At 41.7% G+C, this 23364-nt stretch overlaps 1 protein-coding gene across 1 annotated transcript; it reads left to right on the forward strand.

Moving 5' to 3' along the window:
- Positions 1-15: 15 nt before the first annotated feature.
- LOC110523187 (DEP domain-containing protein 1B) lies at positions 16-22930 on the forward strand. Its single transcript, XM_021601662.3, has 11 exons — positions 16-241; positions 14438-14703; positions 15647-15788; positions 16123-16250; positions 16379-16509; positions 16644-16691; positions 16889-17029; positions 17385-17551; positions 17714-17890; positions 18391-18576; positions 18684-22930. Exons 1-11 carry the CDS (start codon positions 194-196, stop codon positions 18846-18848), a joined length of 1599 nt encoding a protein of 532 aa, XP_021457337.1. The 5' UTR covers positions 16-193; the 3' UTR covers positions 18849-22930.
- The last annotated feature ends 434 nt before the right edge of the window (positions 22931-23364 follow it).

Consider the following 23364-nt stretch of genomic DNA (forward strand, 5'->3'; position numbering starts at 1 on the left):
TTCGCTTGTCTCTGCTCCAATCGCATTGCTCAGATGTGACGCTCGAGATTCAAAGTTGGTCAGCGAGGCGTAGCTAGGCTAGCTTCTCAATGGCATGTTATGTTTTCAGCAGTAACGATAGTCTGCATTAATATTTGGTAGAATCTCTCGTTTATGAAAGTTGTGTAACTTTTGTGTGTGTTATTGGACCAGAATGGAAGGTAAAATGATCGGACCGGGTCCATACAGGGCAACGAAGTTGGTGAGTTGATTATGTCCAACGCTAGTAATGTTTGCTAGCCAGTTTTGTGGTAATTTGCATAGGCAATGTTAATTTGTCAAATGGCTTGTTGGTTATGTTGTAAGACTTCTTGTCGTTTAATCGGATAAAACACAGTTTTTTTGGCTAACGCTAACTATTTATTGATATTGCTCTTGGCTGGCTAGCGTTGAAGAAGGAACGTTCCGAGGCTGTCCAGTGCTCTCTGGCAAGGTTTCTCACCGTGGTAAAGTTGGTATCTTTGCCAGTCAGAACTTCAAGTTTGGCTCTTTGTGAAAGAAACAATGTGTACAACTTTGCACAGGTCTTACTTTCCCAATTCCCCGACCGGAGTCTCATAATCACACAGCAAAAGTGTAGGCAGTCTGTGGCACCGTCAAGGCAACTAGTTAGGGACCATCAACGAAGTGCATGATCACAACATTCACATTTCAATAGCTTTAACCACATGATTTTAGCAACCTCATTTCAATTTTGGGTGCGTTAGTAAATTCACTCTGGAGTGCCAGAGTGCGCTCTAGGCATTCATAAATTCAGAGCGTTGTCAGATTGTCCGTTCTTAAATTGAGAGCGTTTAGCTCTCGGGATTTTAGAGCGCAATGTACGATCTTGCTGAGGAGTAGGGTTGATCTGCGCGTTCTGACCTCAACAGCAGTCAACCACCTAAGCGAACTGGCTAAAGTTAGCGAGCTTGATAGCTACTTCCAGACACACTTCCAGACACTCTGACCATTTTACTTGGTGACTAACTGTGCTGCTGGCAACAATTTCATATTTTTTTGCCGAAGTTTACAGACACCGGTCATATTCAACGGGTGTTCCGCGTTCGTAAATTCATCAGTAGTTCTGCGCTCTGGCACACTCAGATGAGTGCTCTGAAACTTGAGTACATAGCCAGAGTGAATTTATGAACGCACCCTTTGATTCATACCTTCTATAGAGGCATGTGCTTCTGCATTGCTTGCTGTTTGGGGTTTTAGGCTGGGTTTCTGTACAGCACTTTGTGACATCGGTTGATGTAAAAATGTCTTTATAAATACATTAATTGATTGATCCTTTAGTTCTCTCCAAAAATTCTCTATGTTTAAATGTATATTTATTAAAATTCAATAGCTCCTTGACTATGTGACCTAGACACCTCTACCCAACTTTGGAACTTTCACATGTAGGGAAATACATTGTTCACCCTTTGATTTTCCGCAACAAAAAAAAAAGCTCTTTCATGATTTTATATAAATATTTGAAACTTTAAAATGACTCTTTCAATTTGACTTAGCAACCTCATTTCAACTTTGTAGTATTCTTTAGGCATGTTGCACAACCTTTAGTTCTCAAACGATTCCTAAATTAAAAAAAAAAATATATATATATATATATATATATATATATATATATATATATATATATATATACATACATACATACAGTGCATTTAGAAAGTATTTATACCTCTTGACTTATTCCACATTTTGTGACATCTGGAATTAAAAATGGATTAAATAGATTTTTTTCTCTCTCACCCATCTATCTATACACTATACCCCATAATGACAATGAAAACATGTTTTTAGCCATTTTTGAAAATATATTAAATTAAATACAGAAGGAGTATGATAAATGTTATAATCACCTTTTGGTATCGACTACAGCTGTGAATCTCTCTGGGTAGCTTTCTAAGAGCTTTACACACCTGGATTGTACAATATTTGCACATTATTCTTTATTATTCAAGTTGGTTGATCATTGTTAGACAGCCATTTTCAAGTCTTGCCATAGATGTTCAAGTTGATTTAAGTAAAAAATGTAACTAGGTCATACAGGAACATTCAATGTCGCCTTGGTAACCAACTCCACTGTATATTTGGCCTTGTGTTTTAGGTTATTGTCCTGCTGAAAGGTACATTTGTCTCAGTTTCTGGTGGAAAGCAGACTGAACCAGGTTTTCCTCTAGGATTTTTCCTGTGTTTAGCTCTATTCCATTTATTTAAAAAAAAAGAAAATAATTAAAAATAGTTATTGCCAATGACACGCATACCCATAACGTGATGCAGCCACCACCATGTTTGAAACTATGAAGAGTGGTACTTTGTTGAATTTGCCCCGAACACAACGCTTTGTGTTCAGGACATAAAGTTAATTTCTTTGCCACAATTTTTTTAACTTTAGTGCCTTATTGCAATCAGAATGCACATTGTGGAATATTTTTCTTTTTTTCTCCTCTGTCATTTAGGTTAGTATTGTGGAGTAACTACAATGTTGTTGATCCATCCTCAGTTTTCTCCTATCACAACCATTAAACTCTGTAACTGTTTTAAAGTCACAATTGGCCTCATGGTGAAATTCCTGAGTAGTTTCCTTCCTCTCCGGCAACTGAGTTAGGAAGGACACATGTATCTTTGTAGTGACTGGGTGTATTGATACACCATCCAAAGTGTGATTAATAACTTCACTATGCTCAAAGAGATGTTCAATGTTAGCTTTTTTTTGTTGATGCCCTTCTTTGCGATGCATTGGAAAACCTCCCTGGTCTTTGTGGTTGAATCTGTTTGAAATTCACTGCTCGACTGAGGGACCTTACAGGTAATTAATTATTTGTGTGGGGTACAGACATGAGGTAGTCATTAAAATGTTTAACCATTGCACACAGTGAGTCTATGCAAGTTATGTGACTTAAGCCATTTTTTAAAAACTTATTTAGGCTTGCAATAACAAAGGGGTTGAATACTTTAGCTTTTCATTTTTAACTAATTTGTAAAAATAAATAAAATCCCACAACATAATCCCACTGATATTATGGGCTATTGTGGGTAGACCAGTGACACACAATCTCAATTTAAACAATTTTGAATTCAGGATCTGAATACTTTCTGGAAGCACTGTATATTGTAAATAAATGTAAAAAAAAAAAAAAAATCAAATCCATAGCTCTTCGATCACACAGGCACCTCAAACCAACTTTGTATTGTTCAAATGGGTGGGATTTTGGTTTCCCCAAAATGCACTGTTTCCCAAACTTGGTCCTCGGGACCCCAAGGGGTGCATGTTTTGGTTTTTGCCACACAGCTGATTCAAATAATAAACAAATCATCAAGCTTTAATTATTTGAATGACCTGTGTAGTGCTAGGGCAAAAAAAAAACTGGCCATGCATCCTTTGGAGTCCTGAGGACTGAGTTTGGGGAACACTGACTTAGACAATTTTTATATAAATATTTGTATCCATGTGATTTAGCAACATCACTGTCCATTATTCCTTACATAGAGGCACGTTGCACACCCTTTGGTTTTCTGAAACATTTATTATTTTTCACCATATTTTCTTAGGTCCTTGGTCTAAAGTAAAAAATGTAACTATCGAAAATTATAATTGAGAAGTGGGAATGAAGCTGCCCCTGCCTCAGTCATGAATGTTGGTGTACTTAGCGTATCTTAGACTAAGGGGCAGGCTCTGGAAGAAGCCACACTGATTGTGATTTGAGTCCGCTGCTATTTGTGTTTTTTTTCCTTGCCTGTGTGTCACACAGCCTCTTAAGGCCTGAGCACTGTTGCCCTCAGACAGCAAACCCCAGACCGACTTCCTCAGCTTGATGTAACAGGTTGCCTCAGACAGCAGACCCCAGACTGACTTCCTCAGCTTGATGTAACAGGTGGCCTCAGACAGCAGACCCAAGACTGACTTTCTCAGCTTGATGTAACAGGTTGCCTCAGACAGCAAACCCCAGACCGACTTCCTCAGCTTGATTTAACAGGTGGCCTCAGACAGCAGACCCCAGACTGACTTCCTCAGCTTGATGTGGCAGGTGTAATAGCTCTGCGGGATTGTGGGAACTACATGGGATAGTGTCAAATGTACTTTGTTTTCAGTGAAGTTGAGGCTTTTGTCTGTAATAGCCCCTAAGTAATTGAAAATGCTGAACCTCTCTACCTGTTCTCAATTGAGGGTCAGCTGAGGTAATGAAATCAGCCTTCACACAGTACACCAGATAGGATAGGAGAATTTGAGAGCCCATGCCTATCTTGTGTACGGTATGGCCTTAGGTATGCTTCCTCAAATTATCCTATCCTAAGATCACACAGTACACCAGATTGGACAGACTGACCCTAGACCCCCGGCACATAGGCTATTGTAGGATATATACTTGAGACTGAAACGGGTGGGGGTTGGGCGACACTGGCCCCATCCAAAATGACTCCCAGACAGGGCCAATCAAGCAGGATAAACATCAAAGCACAGCTCCCACACCACTCAGGGGAAATCAACAGACCACTAACTTACTACCCTGAGACAAGGCCAAGTATAGCCCGGGAAGATCTCCCCTACCGCACTAACCCTAGGGTAAGCAAAACCGGACAGGAAGATCACGTCTGTGACTCAACCCACCCAAGGGAGTCGAGTGTAGCGAGCAAAGCCTGGCATGATGTGATACGTCCTTATAGGGAAAACATAGGACAGCATGAACAAACCAGTGACACAGACTCCGTAATAGGTGCAGAGGCAGAGAATCCCAAGAGAGAGTGGGGAGCCGGCCAGGCAGAGACGGCAAGGGTGGTTCCTCTCGCCAGTGACTTCCCGTTCACTTTCGCTCCCCTGAGCCAGACTACGCTCAATCATAGGACCTCCTGAACAGACGAGTCTTCAGTAAAGACTTAAAGGTTGAGACAGAGTCTGCGTCTCTCACATGGATCGACAGAGCATCCCATAAAAGAGGAGCTCAATAGGAGAAAGCCTTGCCTCCGGCTGTTTCCTTACAAATTCTAGGGACAATAAGGAGGCCTTCGTCTTATGACTGTAGAACATATGTACTGTAGATATGTACGGTGGGACCAAATCAGAGATAAGTAAAAGCAAGTCCATGCAATGCTTTGTATGTTAACAGTAAAACATTGAGCCTTAACAGGAAGCCAGCAGACCAGCACTGGAGTAAAATGATCACGTTTTGGTTGTAGTCAAAACATCTAACGAGGGACTGGGTTATTATTGGAGTGTAACATAGGTGTTGTCTGAAGAGATGGTTTTTCAGTCTGGTTTTAAATATGCAAATGGGTGATGGATGTTCCAGGAGTTTCAGAGGACTGCAGCTGAGCTGAAGTCACTGAAGACAAGGTCTCCTTGGGGGTCTGGTGTTGGGGGTGAAAAGGAAGGTATTTAGGTGTGCAGCATGTCAGAGAGGTAAGAAAGAGCCAGGACATGGAGAGGTTTGTAGGTGAGTTGGTGGAGAGTGGATGTTTTCCCAGGTTTTGGTGTGGATTAGGGAATTTTTGGGTCCCAGTGGTTTGAAATTAAGGATCCAAGGATAGAGTGAACAAATGTCTTGTAAGCATTCAGATAATATGCACAAGGGTAAGAAGTTGCATACAGCCTGCCTGCAAACTTATCCAACGCTTCAGTCTGCAGCCTTACTTTATACCATAACGTCAGGTAAGGACCCAGAGGAGGGAGAATTTTCCCTCCCCATGCCAGCCCATCAGAATGCCTGCAAACGGATTGAGACATAATGGTGACGCCAAAATGGTGTACCCTTCTGGGTGAGCACTGAAGCAACAGAATTGTGAACATATTGAAGAGGGTTGACAGAGAGGCTATAGAGATGAGCATTGCATTAGTCTAAATAAGAGGTGACAATCTGATAAACTGTTCAACACAATACTATTCAGAATGCCCAAAACCTGGCGGTCCAACTTTGCAGAGTAGAAAGTCTTACTTTTGTGAGAAACTCATGGCAGCCATGCAATGTGTGTCCCTACCCTGTGAATAATACAAACATTCCTAAGTTGATTTGAAGTGCCTAGGTCATGTGATCACGGAGCTATCGAAATTCAAAGGACAAAATGTAACTAATAAATTAAGGTAAAAGAAATTCAACAATTGTCCCTTTGAACATTCCAAAGTTGGTTTGAGGTGTCTCCATCACATATGAAAGGAACTGATGAGTTGTAAGGGATTAAAAAATAAATAAATACATATGTTTAATCTAGGAATCGTTTTATGAGAACTAAAGGGTGCGCAACATGCCCCTCTCTATATAAGGAATAATACAAAGTGGAAATAAGATTGGTAAATCACGTGGTTGAAGAGCTATTGAAATTGTAATATTGTGATCATGCACTTTGTTGACGGTCCCCAACCAGTTGCATTGTCCTTTGCCATGTGATTATGAAACTGGTCAAAATCGGAAAAATAAGACCTGTGCAATGTTGTATACCTTTTTAATATTTTTTTATAAAGAGCCTAACCTGAGCTATGCAGCTCAAAACGTTTGTGAGCTATTGAAGTTTAAAGGTCCGAATGTCTGGCGAATCTCCAACCAACGTTACCACGGTTAGATACCCCCTGGCCAACAGCCATTGACTCAGACTGTCATATTTGTATTGACATGTCTAACCACAGAATTAAATGGAACAACAAAATTGTCTCTAACCCTAATTTACAGAAGGTCAATGAACCGTTTTGTGGAGATTACTTTAATTGCTGCCAGTCTAATTGCTGCCAGTCTAATAACCCAGGGGACAGGAAATAAACACTATAAACAATGGTTTTGCTTCTAACTAGTAGTGGGAATGAACATGGTCACGGATTGATTTAAATTGTAGCCTAATGCCCATATTATAAAAGCCTGATAGATTAAGTACCTAAAATATGCATTTCCTTGACTTGTTTGTCTAATTTAATCTACCATTTGTATAGTTTTTACACATGGTCTTGAAGATGTGCCAACATGAGTCTAAATCCTTGTACATTATCAGCCATTTTCCCGGACAATGATTAAACCTAGTCCTAGTGCTCAATGGAGAATCTCATTGAAATGGCTTTTTAGTCCAGAACTAGGCTTAATCTGTGTCCGGGAAACTAGCCATAGACGTGAGAGTCCTCCATCTAGGCATAGTTACTATGCAGCTTTCTTTTGATGTCGCGACATCTAGCTAGCTACAGTGTATATTACCGTGATCTAGCGATGGGCAACGTTGATGGAATGGGGCCCACAATTTTTTTTTAACTCATCATGAGGGGCTGTAGGGGGTCTGATTACCCACATTCCCCAAACTTTAAAATGTAATTATATTTTCTTACGGTTCTACACATTTTGCAATGGGGTGTAGAGAAAAGGTTGCAATTTTATAACTAATTTCCTGAAATTTTGCCATTGGGTGGAACCAAATGTTTGCAGTTTTTGATATGATAACTGGTGATCAATGAGCCAAACCCCGGTCCTTAATTCTACCATTTTCTTCTACAAGTTTAGATAGCTGGCCGCTACACTAACTTACGAATCTACTTTTTTTTTAGCAGACATGGGGGTAATTGAGTGACTGCTGATGCACAACTAAATTTTGAAAATGAACCTTGTGTATTCTATTACTCTAACTGTCAACAGTAAGTTGAGACCCCGACTGAGTTCCTAAAAATGTATTTATTTATTTATTATTATATATGTTTTTATAGGTCCGCGGGCCTACAAAAGGGGGCTGCTCCGCCAGTTGCTCATCCCTGATCTAGCTACAGTACCAGTCAAAAGTTTGGACACACCAACTCATTTAAGGATTTTTCTTTATTTTTACTATTTTCTACATTGTAGAATAATAGTGAAGACAAAAACTATGAAATAACACATATGGAATCCTGTAGTAACCCAAAAAAGTGTTAAACAAATTCTTCAAAATAGCTACCCTTTACCTCATGAAACTGGTTGAGAGAATGCCAAGTGTGCAAGGCAGTCACCTGGAAAGCATTTCAGTTAACCTCCACAGGATCGCTGTATCCCCCGCGGGACAGTTAAGCTCATGTAGGCTAATGCGATTAGCATGAGGTTGTAAGTAACAAGAACATTTCCCAGGACATAGACATATCTGATATTGGCAGAAAGCTTAAATTCTTGTTAATTTAACTGCACTGTCCAATTTCCAGTAGCTATTACAGTGAAAGAATACCATGCTGTTGTTTGAGGAGAGTGCACAGTTATGAACTTGAAAATGTATCAATAAACCAATTAGGCACATTTGGGCAGTCTTGATACAACATTTTGAGCAGAAATGCAATGGTTCATTGGATCAGTCTAAAACTTTGCACATACACTGCTGTCATCTAGTGGCCAGAATCTAAATTGCGCCTGGACTGTAATAATACTTTATGGCCTTTCTCTTGCATTTCAAAGATAATGGTACAAAAAAACACATGTTTTTTCTTTGTATTATCTTTACCAGATATGTGTTATATTCTCCTACATTCATTTCACATTTCCACAAACTTGTTTCCTTTCTAATGGTATATCCTTGCTTCAGGTCCTGACCAAGTCCATATTATGGCAAGAACAGCTCAAATAACCAAGAAAAACGACAGTCCATCATTACTTTAAGACATGGTCAGTCAATCCGGAAAATTTCAAGAACTTCTAAAGTTTCTTCAAGTGCAGTCGCAAAAACCATCAAGCACTATGATGAAACTGGCCCTCATGAGGACCGCCACAGGAAAGGAAGACCCAGAGTTACCTCTGCTGCAGAGGATACATTTATTAGAGTTACCAGCCTCAGAAATTGCAGCCCAAATAAATGCTTCAGAGTTCAGGTAACAGACACATCTCAACATCAACTGTTCAGAGGAGACTGATTGAATCAGGTCTTCATGGTCGAATTGCTGCAAAGAAACTCCTACTAAAGGACAACAATAAGAAGAGACTTGCTTGGGCCAAGAAACACGAGCAATGGACATTAGCCCGGTGGAAATCTGTCCTTTGGTCTGATCAGTCCAAATTTGAGATTTTTGGTTCCAAACGCATGTCTTTGTGAGACGCAGAGTAGGTGAACGGATGATCTCCGCATGTGTGGTTCCCACCGTGAAGCATGGAGGAGGAGGTGTGGGGGTGCTTTGCTGGTGACACTGTAATTGATTTATTTAGAATTCAAGGCACACTTAACCAGCATGGCTACCACAGCATTCTGCAGCGATACGCCATCCCATCTGGTTTGCACTTAGTCCCACTATCATTTGTTTTTCAACAGGACAATGACCCAATACACTGCCAGGCTGTGTAAAGGGTATTTGGCCAAGAAGGAGAGTGATGGAATGCAGCATCAGATGACCTGGCCTCCACAATCACCCGACTTCAATCCAATTTGAGATGGTTTGGGATGAGTTGGACGGCTACTTTGGGTGGCTACTTTGAAGAATCTCAAATATAAAATATGTTTTGATTTGTATAACACTTTTTTTTGGTTACTACATTGATTCCATATTTACACCTGGATCTCGCAGCTAGCTAGCTGCTATCCGTGTGACTATTGGCTTACGTTGATCCCGGAGCAAACATCAATTATTTCGGAGCTAGCCAGCTGAAGAGTTCCATCAGCCACTCCTGGGCTACAATCACCTATCCGGACCCGTTTTACTGCCGATGCGGAGCCACACCTGGCCTTCGACTGGGCTACCGACGTTATCTGCCCGAGGGAGTTATCCAACTGGCCCCTCCATCACGACGTTACCTGAATGCCCATCTGCGGTCCGCTAATCGTTAGCTGTCTTATCGGCTGCTATCTGCTACCGATGGCCCTGCTAGCTGTCTGAATCGCCGTGACCCCAACAAACCTCACTACTCACTTGACCCTCATGATCACTCGACTAAGCATGCCTCTCCTTAATGTCAATATGCCTTGTCAATTGCTGTTCTGATTAGTGTTTATTGGCTTATTTCACTGTAGAGCCTCTAGCCCTGCTCATTATACCTTATTCAACCTTTCAGTTCCACCACCCACACATGCGATGAAATCACCTGGTTTCAATGATGTTTCTAGAGACTATCTCTCACATCATCACTCAATACCTAGGTTTACCTCCACTGTATTCACATCCTACCATACCTTTGTCTGTACATTATACCTTGAAGCTATTTTATCGCCCCCAGAAACCTCCTTTTACGCTCTGTTCCGGACGTTCTAGACGACCAATTCTCATAGCTTTTAGCCGTACCCTTATCCTACTCCTCAATCTCCCTCAATCTCTCACAAATTATCAATGAACCTATCAGGTACCACCCCAAATCCGTAAACACGGGCACTCTCATAGATATCATCCTAACCAACTTGCCCTCTAAATACACCTCTGCTATTTTCAACCAAGATCTCAGCGATTTTATTTATTTATTTTTTAAAATATTTTTTTTATTATTATTTTTTATTTATTTTACCTTTATTTAACTAGGCAAGAACAAATTCTTATTTTCAAGGACGGCCTAGGAACAGTGGGTTGACTGCCTGTTCAGGGGCAGAACGACAGATGTGTACCTTGTCAGCTCGGGGATTTGAACAGGCAACCTTTCGGTTACTAGTCCAACACTAGGCTACCCTGCCGCGATCACTGCCTCATTGCCTGCATCTGTAATGGGTCAGCGGTCAAACGACCTCCACTCATCACTGTCAAACGCTCCCTGAAACACTTTAGCAAGCAGACCTTTCTAATCGACCTGGCTGGGGTATCCTGGAAGGATATTGATCTCACCCCGTCAGTAGGGGATGTCTGGTTATTTTTTTTAAATGCCTTCCTCACCATCTTAAATAAGCATGCCCCATTCAAGAAATTTAGAACCAGGAACAGATATAGCCCTTGGTTCTCTCCAGACCGGACTGCCCTTAACCAACACAAAAAAAACATCCTATGGCGTTCTGCATTAGCATCGAACAGCCCCCGTGATATGCAACTTTTCAGGGAAGCTAGAAACCATACACAGGCAGTTTGAAAAGCCAAGGCTAGCTTTTTCAAGCAGAAATTTGCTTCCTGCAACACAAACTCAAAAAAGTTCTGGGACACTGTAGAATGGAGAATAAGAACACCTCTTCCCAGCTGCCGACTGCACAGAAGATAGGAAACACTGTCACCACCGATAAATCCATGTTAATTGAGAATTTCAATAAGCATTTTTCTACGGCTGGCCATGCTTTCCACCTGGCTACCCCTACCCCGGTCAACAGCACTGCACCCCCCACAGCAACTCGCCCAAGCCTTTCTCCTTATCTCAAATCCAGTCAGCTGATGTTCTGAAAGAGCTGCAAAATCTGGACCCCTACAAATCAGCCGGGCTAGACAATCTGGACCCTTTCTTTAAAAAATTATCTGCCAAAATTGTTGCAACCCCTATTACTAGCCTGTTCAACCTCTCTTTCGTGTCGTCTGAGATTCCCAAAGATTGGAAAGCAGCTGCGGTCATCCCCCTCTTCAAAGGGAGGGACACTCTTGACCCAAACTGCTACAGACCTATATCTATCCTGCCTTTTCTAAGGTCTTCGAAAGCCAAGTCAACAAACAGATTACCGACCATTTCGAAACCCACCATACCTTCTCCGCTACGCTGGTCATGGGTGCACCTCAGCCACGCTCAAGGTCCTGAACGATATCTTAACCGCCATCGATAAGAAACAATACTGTGCAGCCGTATTCATTGACCTGGCCAAGGCTTTCGACTCTGTCAATCACCACATCCTCATCAACAGACTCTATAGCCTTGGTTTCTCAAATGATTGCCTCGCCTAGTTCACCAACTACTTCTCTGATAGAGTTCAGTGTGTCAAATCGGAGGGCCTGTTGTCCGGGCCTCTGGTAGTCTCTATGGGGGTGCCACAGGGTTCAATTCTTGGACCGACTCTCTTCTCTGTATACATCAATGATGTCGCTCTCGCTGCTGGTGAGTCTCTGATCCATCTCTACGCAGACGACACCATTCTGTATACTTCTGGCACTTCTTTGGACACTGTGTTAACCCTCCAGACGAGCTTCAATGCCATACAACTCTCCTTCCGTGTCCTCCAATTGCTCTTAAATACAAGTAAAACTAAATGCATGCTCTTTAACCGATCGCTACCTGCCCGCCCGTCCAACATCACTACTCTGGACGGTTCTGACTTAGAATATGTGGACAACTACAAATACCTAGGTGTCTGGTTAGACTATAAACTCTCCTTCCAGACCCATATCAAACATCTCCAATCCAAAGTTAAATCTACAATTGGCTTCTTATTTCGCAACAAAGCATCCTTCACTCACGCTGCCAAACATACCCTTGTAAAACTGACCATCCTACCGATCCTCGACTTCGGGGACCATCCAATACCCTACTCAATAAATTGGATGCAGTCTTCCACAGTGCCATCCGTTTGTCACCAAAGCCCCATATACTACCCACCACTGCGACCTGTACGCTCTCGTTGGCTGGCCCTCGCTTCATACTCGTCGCCAAACCCACTGGCTCCAGGTCATCTACAAGACCCTGCTAGGTAAAGTCCCCCCTTCTCTCAGCTCACTGGTCACCATAGCAGCACCCACCTGTAGCACCACCAGGTATACAGTGCCTTGCGAAAGTATTCGGCCCCCTTGAACTTTGCAACCTTTTGCCACATTTCAGGCTTCAAACATAAAGATGATATAAAACTGTATTTTTTGTGAAGAATCAACAACAAGTGGGACACAATCATGAAGTGGAACGACATTTATTGGATATTTTAAACTTTTTTAACAAATCAAAAACTGAAAAATTGGGCATGCAAAATTATTCAGCCCCTTTACTTTCAGTGCAGCAAACTCTCTCCAGAAGTTCAGTGAGGATCTCTGAATGATCCAATGTTGACCTAAATGACTAATGATGATAAATACAATCCACCTGTGTGTAATCAAGTCTCCGTATAAATGCACCTGCACTGTTAGAATGGCCAAGTCAAAGTCCAGACCTGAATCCAATCGAGAATCTGTGGAAAGAACTGAAAACTGCTGTTCACAAATGCTCTCCATCCAACCTCACTGAGCTCGAGCTGTTTTGCAAGGAGGAATGGGAAAAAATTTCAGTCTCTCGATGTGCAAAACTGATAGAGACATACCCTAAGCGACTTACAGCTGTAATCGCAGCAAAAGGTGGCGCTACAAAGTATTAACTTAAGGGGGCTGAATAATTTTGCACGCCCAATTTTTCAGTTTTTGATTTGTTAAAAAAGTTTGAAATATCCAATAAATGTCGTTCCACTTCATGATTGTGTCCCACTTGTTGTTGATTCTTCACAAAAAAATAAAGTTTTATATCTTTATGTTTGAAGCCTGAAATGTGGCAAAAGGTCGCAAAGTTCAAGGGGGCCGAATACTTTCGCAAGGCACTGTATCTCTCTTGTCACCCCCAAAACCAATTCTTCCTTTGGCCGCCTCTCCTTCCAGTTCTCTGCTGCCAATGACTGGAATGAACTACAAAAATCTCTGAAATTGAAAACACTTATCTCCCTCACTAGCTTTAAGCACCAGCTGTTAGAGCAGCTCACAGATTACTGCACCTATACATAGCCCATCTATAATTTAGCCCAAACAACTACCTCTCCCCCTACTGTTATTTATTTATTTTGCACCCCATCTCTACCTTGCACATTTTCCCCTGAAATCTACCATTCCAGTGTTTTACTTGCTATATTGTATTTACTTCGCCACCATGGCCTTTTTTTTGTTGCCTTTACCTCCCTTTTCTCACATCATTTGCTCACATTGTATATAGACTTATTTTTCTACTGTATTATTGACTGCATGTTTGTTTTACTCCATGTGTAACTCTGTGTTGTTGTATGTGTCAACTGCTTTGCTTTATCTTGGCCAGGTAGCGATTGTAAATGAGAACTTGTTCTCAACTTGCCTACCTGGTTAAATAAAGGTGACATGTAAAAATTAAAGTGTTATTTCATAGTTTTGATGTCTTCACTATTCTACAATGTATAAAATAGTTCAAATAAAGAAAAATCCTTGAATGAGTAGGTGTGTCCAAACTTTTGACTGGTACTGTTTGTGTATATAGAGAGATCTAGCACTCTAGCTGTTGCTTCATGTATTAAACTGAGGAGTATGTGCTCCCTAAGCTTTCTATTTTACCGTTATTTTACCAGGTAAGTTGACTGAGAACACATTCTCATTTACAGCAATGACCTGGGGAATAGTTACAAGGGAGGGGAATGGATGAACCAATTGTAAGCCACTGATATCCCTGCATGTATTTACATATGAATGTAGTTTGCTATTTAGGCCTATATTTGACATGCCCCATGTGAAAGTAGAGATTGTGGTGTTACTGGCTAGGCTATTTGTTAAAAAACAGGATGTAAATCATCATCATAGCACATTACTAACACTAAATATGTGTTAAATAAAACTCTTGAATGGATCTCTGTCCTGCAGTGGAATGAAACTATCAAGCTCTTCCGTGGAGGCATGCCTCTGAAAAGACACTGGGCATACTTCCGTAGCTATGACAACAGCTTCACTGGATCTGAGGCCGTTGATTGGCTACATGAGCTGCTGAAGCGAAATCATAACTTTGGGCCAGAGGTGACCCGGTACCAGACCCTGCAACTGCTCAGGAAATTCATGAAGAACCACGTCGTTGAGGATGTCAAGGGCCGCTATGGTAAAGAAGACTTTGAGGACAGTGGTCAAGTCTACAGGTAATGATGTCCTGTTATTGGGTTGTGTGTGTTTTCAATGTCATTGCTTTTCATGGTACTAAGGTGTCATGGCTGACTACTTTGCTGCATATTTACATTTTGGTAATATACCAGACGCTCTTATCAAAAGTGATTTTTACAGGAGCAATTAGATGCTATGCTCAAGCCCACATCGACAGATACAATTTGTTTTTCACCCAGTCTGCTTACTGGCCCAACGCTCTATGAGAGAAGTAGGCAGGCAAAATAATGTGTCAAAAAAGGCCAATGCGGCCTCCCGGGTGACGGCGCAGTGGTTAAGGGCGCTATACTGCAGCGCCAGCTGTGCCACCAGAGACTCTGGGTTCGCGCCCAAGCTCTGTCGTAACCGGCCGCGACCGGGAGGTCCGTGGGGCGACGCACAATTGGCATAGCGTCGTCCGGGTTAGGGAGGGGTTGGCCGGTAGGGATATCCTTGTCTCATTGTGCACCAGCGACTCCTGTGGCGGGCCGGGCGCAGTGCGCGCTAACCAAGGTGGCCAGGTGCACGGTGTTTCCTCCGACACATTGGTGCAGCTGGCTTCCAGGTTGGATGCGCGCTGTGTTAAGAAGCAGTGCGGCTTGGTTGGGTTGTGTATCGGAGGACGCATGACTTCCAACCTTCGTCTCTCCCGAGCCCGTATGGGAGTTGTAGCGATGAGACAAGATAGTAGCTACTAAAAACAATTGGATACCACGAAATTGGGGAGAAAACGGGGTAAAAATTAATTAAAAAAAGGGCCAATGCGCACATGACATGAAATGACCCTGTCTGCTTTTATGTGGTCTAAGGAGATATTGAGCAGATAAAGACATCTGAACGCCTGTGGTCCTTAAATGTGCATGAATGTGTGGAAGGGCTGCCGGTCAGAGTTGTCTGTCCTCATTTGTTCATACCCCTGACTTCCCTCCTCTGTGACCCTAGGTTCCCTCCTACGTCCCCCCTGAAGCCCCTGCCCCAGCGGACCCCAGTGTCGGAGAACTGCGACCTGCCCCGCCTCATCCGCTGGGACGACTACGAGGAACTGCCGCAGCCAGAGAAGATCCCCATGAAGTCTCTGATCCTGGTGAGAGATACTGAGAGAGGCCAAGGGCTAGTACAGCTGTTTAACTTTACAGTTAGCTGTTGCTGTTTTCACTGACCCTTTTTAAATTATTTTATTTTAGAGATGGCACAACAATATGTAGTAATTATTATTATACTCACGCCCTTAGAAACTGTGAAACATGTTAAAATGTACTAGTAATAACATAATGAATGCCATTTAGCAGACACTTTTATCCAACGTGACTTAAGTTATGTGTGCATATATCTTTTATATTGGTGGTCCCAGCGGGACAAAAATACCGTATTTTAGGTTTCCATTGGTGTCAGTTTTCTATGTTTTGCATTTTCCTCAGAACTCAGAGACGTGGAACAAGAGACACAGCATAGCCATTGGAGAGGTGCACGAGTGCAAAATCATACGTAGGAGTGACATCACCCCCAAGCAAGTCGACCAAATCTGGAAGAAAATGACAATCGCACAGTATGTAGCTAGCTATCCAACCACACACCACCACACACCATGGACTTGCGCTTGTTGGTCACTGTGTGTGTGTGTGTGTGTGTGTGTGTGTGTGTGTGTCGTTGCTTTTCCTTTTACAACCGTTTTAGTTTGCAGAGAGTGCTGGGTCTGAAGACAATGGATGGAGTGTTGGATCCCAAACACGTGAATGCAAAGCATATAATTCACAACGTATTCAGTGTCAATAAAACAGGAATAGTTATTGTGAAGAACAAAGCGGGTATGTAACTTTTGCAGTCATTCTGTAACATTGCTCATGACTATTACTGTATAAGATGAACATTAACAACTAAAACTATATTTTAGAATTTAGTCGAACTTTATTTGATATTTTCTCATGTTTTGCATTACTAGAGGACATGCCCTATTGGGTTCTATCAGCAATGAAGTGCCTAGCCAACTGTGAGTAAAGTTATACTGATAATAAACCTCTCCTCTTATCATTTAGACATCTGCTTTGGGTTCACCTTTGTTACTAATTAGCTGCAGTATGTAAGGTTTTGTGCTCTTACCAATACAGCAAGACACATCTGCTCATGTTTGCTTTGGGTCTTCTTGTTTTGTATATACAGTTAGGCTTAAATCTCTCTCTTCTTTAGGGCCCAACGGTAGGGAGACCAAGCAGCCCATGTACCCAGGCTTTGAGCGTGATGTGCTCCGTACGGTGGCTGAGTACTTCCAGAGACTCAAAGAGCCCCTATTGACCTTCCAGCTCTATGAAGTCTTTGTCAACATTCTCAGTGAGTAATGTGTCAACTTACAACAATGATAGTGGAAAACACCACTACTCCTGAAGAGGAAGCATTGCATTATTTCTGTTATCAGTTAAATATATAAAATCTGATCTATAGCCACTTTGTGAGGTAGAAGAGGAAGCGCTGTGGCTGTTATGTGGCTAAATGTAAACGGAACACTTCAGGGCCACATAGAACTCTTACTGTAGCCTTGCCTTACCATATTTAAGTTGGGCAAACAATCGTGGACCATTTGGTTTGTAATAAACAGTCCAACAAAATTGTATCTCAACCACATGAGAGACGGATAGATGCAATGCCAGGGAAGGTCCTGTGTACCTCAAGCCATCTCTTCCCCCAGGTCTGCTGCAGCAGAAAGAGGTGGCAGCAGAGGCCCTCCAGGTGTGCAGCCTCCTCCTGCCACCGGCCAACCGCCGCAGACTCCAGCTGCTCCTCCGCCTCATGGCCAGGGTCTGCCAGAACCCCGCCCTTCCACCGCTTAACGATGCCATAGCAACACGCACCCTGGTACAAACTACTTTCCATCGTAACTTATGGAGTCTGCGGTGGAGTCCATCGTTGTTATGGAGGGCTTGCAGTTATATGGATTTTCCCACTATGTTTCAAAGCTCTTCATAGTAAGTGACTGTATTTTTCTGTATTCACTCCCCACTTGTTGTTCGTGGTCAGATGGTGCAGACATTCTCGCGCTGCATCCTGGGCTCTGCAGAGGAGGTGGACCTGGACGAGCTTCTGGCCACCAAGCTGGTCACCTTCATGATGGAGCACCACGACAGTGTCCTCAGGGTGCCCTCTAACCTGCACAGACATGTGGATGATCACCTCTCCCACCTCAGGAGGGTACAGGTCAGCCTGACTCGGTCATAGCGTAGTTTTTACAAACCCAGAGAAAGTACACTGACAGCCTGTCTTGGGTCGTGTTCATTAGGGCACGCAATGGAAAAAGAACATTTGCATTTCTCATGGGACAAATCCAGATAATTCCTCTCCATTTTAGGCCCGTTTTCTTCAATTTGGTGCCTAATGAACACGACCCTGGTCAACTGGTGTATGTTGATATGTGAAAGGGTGTGCTTTCGTTTCACCCTTGGTGTGGTGGTGATTGTTTGATTTCTCAAGCTTTGTCACTATACTGGGTTCAAGTGCAACTGATAATTTAATAACAGCTATCTAATGTCACGACTTACTATACTATGATCACTTTTATATATTTACGTTTACCTACCAGTTACATCAACTCAATCTCTATGGATTTTCATTGAACATGCAGGATTCTTAACAGCCTCTCCCTCTTATCAACCCCAGACCAATAAGTATTTTTCATCTCTCACTTTCTCTACCCCCAGATAAAGTATGCCGGTGCCGATACAGACGCCTCCCTGGTGTCTCCGTCGTACTGCAGGAAGATTAGCAGGGCAGAGTTTGAGGAGCAGAGAGTCTCCAGCTCCCAGGGGCCCATGCAGGAGCTGCTGGAGGGCCTCATCGCCGACACTGAGCTCTCAGCCAAGGACAAGAGGAAGAGACTCAAGCAGGTACACTCGAAGAATAACTCTTTCCCTATATTAACTTTGCTAGGGCAGGATTGATCAAACTCCAGCCTACTGGCGCTCTGTAAACTAATCGTCTTACCATTCTTCAGTTCCAGAAGTCCTATCCGGAGATCTACCGCAGGCGCTTCCCTACAGCGGAGAGCAAGGCTGCCGTCTTACCAGAGAAAGCACCACGGCTCAAACCCCAGCTCATGCTCCTAACCCTAAAGAAACCATTCCAGCCTTTCCAAAGGAGTTGGAGCTTTAGGACCTAACTCTCACCTCTGACTCTGCACGTCTGACCTCTACAGTGTGGCCAGGAGACAGGGAGGATTATGTGTGTTGGAGTGTTTGGAGCTTATTCCACAGCATGTCAATGAGAATAGAATTCACAGGGGTAAAGTGGCAATAGATGGAATAGTGTTGCCAATTTGACTTACCATACTAGAAACTACTGTTAAACTAAAAAGAGAAGTATAGTAGAAACTACTGTTAAACTAAGGATGCTAGGAATCCATAAAGGGCAGCTTGTGTTAGCCAATTAAACAGTGACTGGAAATTATCATGCATAACAGGTCCATAGAATTGGTCACTACAGGTAGAATTAGAAATGTGTGTGCCATGTTTAAACTGGTTTTTAAAAATGAAACAAAAATTACCCCCTTTTTCTCCCCAATTTCGATCTTGTCTCATCGCTGCAACTCCCCAATGGGCTCGGGAGGTGAAAGTCGAGTCATGCGTCCTCCGAAACATGGTTCTTAGCACCCGTCCGCTTAACCCGGAAGCCACCCGCACCAATGTGTTGTAGGAAACACCGTTCAACTGACGACCAGGTCAGCCTGCAGGCGCGTGACAAGGAGTCGCTAGAGCGTGATGTGCCAAACCCTCCCCTAACCCTGGCGACGCTGGGCCAATTGTGCGCCGCTTTATGGGACTTCCGATCACAGCTGATTGTGATACAGCCCCGGATTAAACCTGGGTCTGTAGTGACGCCTCTAGCACTGTGATGCAGTGTCTTAGACCGCTGCACCACTCGGGAGGCCCATGTTTTTTTTCCCCACCAAGTGAACACAATTTTTTTTTTTGGCGTCATGCATTTCAATTGGCCATTTACAGTGAGCTCCAAACCAATTGGGACAGTGACCATTTTTTGTTGTTGTTTTGGCTCTTTACTGCGGCACTTTGGATTTTAAATGATACAATGACTGAGGTTAAAGTGCAGACTGTCGGCTAAAAATGTGAGTGTATTTTCATGCCATTTTAGGGAACCAAGAGTATTGGAACAAATTCACGTGTATTAAAGTAGTCAAGTTTAGTATTTGGTACCATATTCAAAGCACGCAATGATTACGTCAAGCTTGTGACTACACATTTGTTGAATGCATTTGCTGTTTGTTTTGGTTGTGTTTCTGATTATTTGTGCCCAATAGAAATGAATGGTAAATAATGTATTGTCATTTTGGAGTCACTTTTATTGTAAATATGAAGAATAGAATGTTTCTAAACACTTCTACATTAATGTGGATGCTACCATGATTATTGATAGTGAATAATGATGAAAGTTACAGATGCACAAATATCACACCCCCAGAAATGCTAACCTCTCCTATTATTGTAATGTTTTTTTTTTCTTCATCTTTATTTAACCAGGTAGGCTAGTTGAGAACAAGTTTTCATTTGCAACTGCGACCTGGCCAAGATAAAGCATAGCAGTGTGAACAGACAACAGAGTTACACATGGAGTAAACAATTAACAAGTCGATAACACAGTAGAGAAAAATACATACATTGTGTGCAAAAGGCATGAGGAGTTAGGCGAATAATTACAATTTTGCAGATTAACACTGGAGTGATAAATGATCAGATGGTCATGTACAGGTAGAGATATTGGTGTGCAAAAGAGCAGAAAAGTAAATAAATATAAACCGTATGGGGATGAGGTAGGAAAATTGTGTGGGCTATTTACCGATAGACTATATATAGCTGCTGTGATCGGTTAGCTGCTCAGATAGCAGATGTTTGAAGTTGGTGATGGAGATAAAAGTCTCCAACTTCAGCGATTTTTGCAATTTGTTCCAGTCACAGGCAGCAGAGAACTGGAACGAAAGGCGGCCAAATGAGGTGTTGGCTTTAGGGATGATCAGTGAGATACACCTGCTGGAGCGCGTGCTACGGGTGGGTGTTGCCATCGTGACCAGTGAACTGAGATAAATAAGAGGTTAACATGTCTTTGGGGAATGATATTTGTGTTTTTAAGTTTCTAACTCCTCATTATTCATGATTCATTCAGGATTATCCGTAATCATGGGGAGATCCACATTTAATGTAGAAGTGTTTAGAAACATTGTATTCTTATTTACAATAACAGGGACTCAAATAACACAATACATTATTAACCAAGTATTTCAATATGGCACAAAATCATCTGAAACACAACCAAAACAAACAGCAAATTGCATACAACAAGATTGTAGAGTCACAAGTGTGATGCAATCATTGAGTATGAATATGGGACCAAATAATAAACTTTAAACCCACGTTAATACACAAGTGAATTTATCCCAATACTTTTGTTCAACTAAAATGGGGGGGTTTATGTACAAAAAGTGCTGTTATTTCTAAACGGTTCACCCGATATGGATAAATTCCCTCAAATCAAATGGAAGATCGACGGTCGTCTGCACTTGAACCCCATAGTCATCGTATCATTTCAAAGCCAAAGTTCTGGAGTAAAGAGCCAAAACAACATGTGTCACTGTCCCAATACTTCTGGAGCTCACTATGTCCCTGTTAATATTATTTGGTGAGTGTGGTCTTTCTCAGAACACATAGGTACTGAAGGGCTGGTCTATGGAATTGTCAGTCATCTCTGATTCTTCACTTAATTTCATTATAGAATTTCATAATCATCTTGTTTACTACTAGGTCTTCTGGAGACACCCCATTAGGCTTAGGGTGGATCGAGTCATTTCATGAGACGTGTTGTTTTTAAATTTAATTGTCATGGTACTGTATTTTAGTAATGGAAAATGTTATTTCAAGTTTCATATATTTTTGATAACTCTAAACTACTTTCATCTGCTTTAGCTGTACATCTGTTTTTCTGATCACACTGGAGAACTAGAAACCGTCGTTAAGAATGTTGCTGAAGAACTCACTGAAGTGCCAGTTGATAATATTGTATATTTGTTGGAATGTTGTTAGTCATTTTGTATATAGCCATAATAAGTTATTTTTCACAAGGTCACACAGTATGTCCTTTACTATAACAAGCATGTTTGTTTTTCCATTTTTGTTTAATTTCCTGTCACTTTGTCTTACTACTGTACCTACTTTCTCTAATGACATCTTTAGCTTTTCATCACTTTGTCTTACTACTGTACCTACTTTCTCTAATGACATCTTTAGCTTTTCATCACTTTGTCTTACTACTGTACCTACTTTCTCTAATGACATCTTTAGCTTTTCATCACTTTGTCTTACTACTGTACCTACTTTCTCTAATGACATCTTTAGTTTTTCATCACTTTGTCTTACTACTGTACCTACTTTCTCTAATGACATCTTTAGCTTTTCATCACTTTGTCTTACTACTGTACCTACTTTCTCTAATGACATCTTTAGTTTTTCATCACTTTGTCTTACTACTGTACCTACTTTCTCTAATGACATCTTTAGCTTTTCATCACTTTGTCTTACTACTGTACCTACTTTCTCTAATGACATCTTTAGTTTTTCATCACTTTGTCTTACTACTGTACCTACTTTCTCTAATGACATCTTTAGCTTTTCATCACTTTGTCTTACTACTGTACCTACTTTCTCTAATGACATCTTTAGCTTTTCATCACTTTGTCTTACTACTGTACCTACTTTCTCTAATGACGTCTTTAGCTTTTCATCACTTTGTCTTACTACTGTACCTACTTTCTCTAATGACGTCTTTAGCTTTTCATCACTTTGTCTTACTACTGTACCTACTTTCTCTAATGACATCTTTAGTTTTTCATCACTTTGTCTTACTACTGTACCTACTTTCTCTAATGACATCTTTAGCTTTTCATCACTTTGTCTTACTACTGTACCTACTTTCTCTAATGACATCTTTAGCTTTTCATCACTTTTTTTATTTTATTTTTTTCTTTGAGCAAAGTTTTTTTTATGATTAAACAAACTTTTAGCACTGGATAATTTTTATACAGATATCACTACAAGTATTTTTGGCTGATAATGTTAGTGGATAGATGGAAGAATGTTGGAATCTTGACTGTTACGACCTTACTGCAGGTAGTAAGTGGCTGCTCTTGCATTTTTGCTGGAATAAGGAAACCTGGTGAATACAAGAAATGTAAAAGAAGGTGTCTTGTCGACTCTTTCTTGTGTGTATGAAATCCACTCAGGACAGGACACATTTTCAGATGGAATCAAAGCACATTTTTATTGGACTGTGGCTAAAAGGCTCTCCAACCCTGGTTTTCAATGAAGTAGGTAGGATTCATGAGTACCTTCCTGTACCATAAACAGTCAGCACTTTAACCTCACATTTACCATTTCAAAATCAAAAGTGCTGGAGTACAGAACCAAAACAACAAGAAATGTGTCACTGTCCCAAAACCTTTGGAGCTCACTGTACTTTCGACATAGAATTAAGCATACATTTTATGGCTCTAGCAGGCAGGCAAAAGCCATCCTCACCTGCTTTGTGCTCCCTTGGATTTTTGGGGTGCATGATGCCCATGCTTGTAGCCATCATTAATGATATTGCTGCACTTTTCTCCTGGCAATTTGGCC

Source organism: Oncorhynchus mykiss, chromosome 5, assembly GCF_057628025.1.
Source record: "Oncorhynchus mykiss isolate SJ-2025 chromosome 5, ASM5762802v1, whole genome shotgun sequence".
Taxonomy (NCBI): Eukaryota; Metazoa; Chordata; class Actinopteri; order Salmoniformes; family Salmonidae; genus Oncorhynchus; species Oncorhynchus mykiss.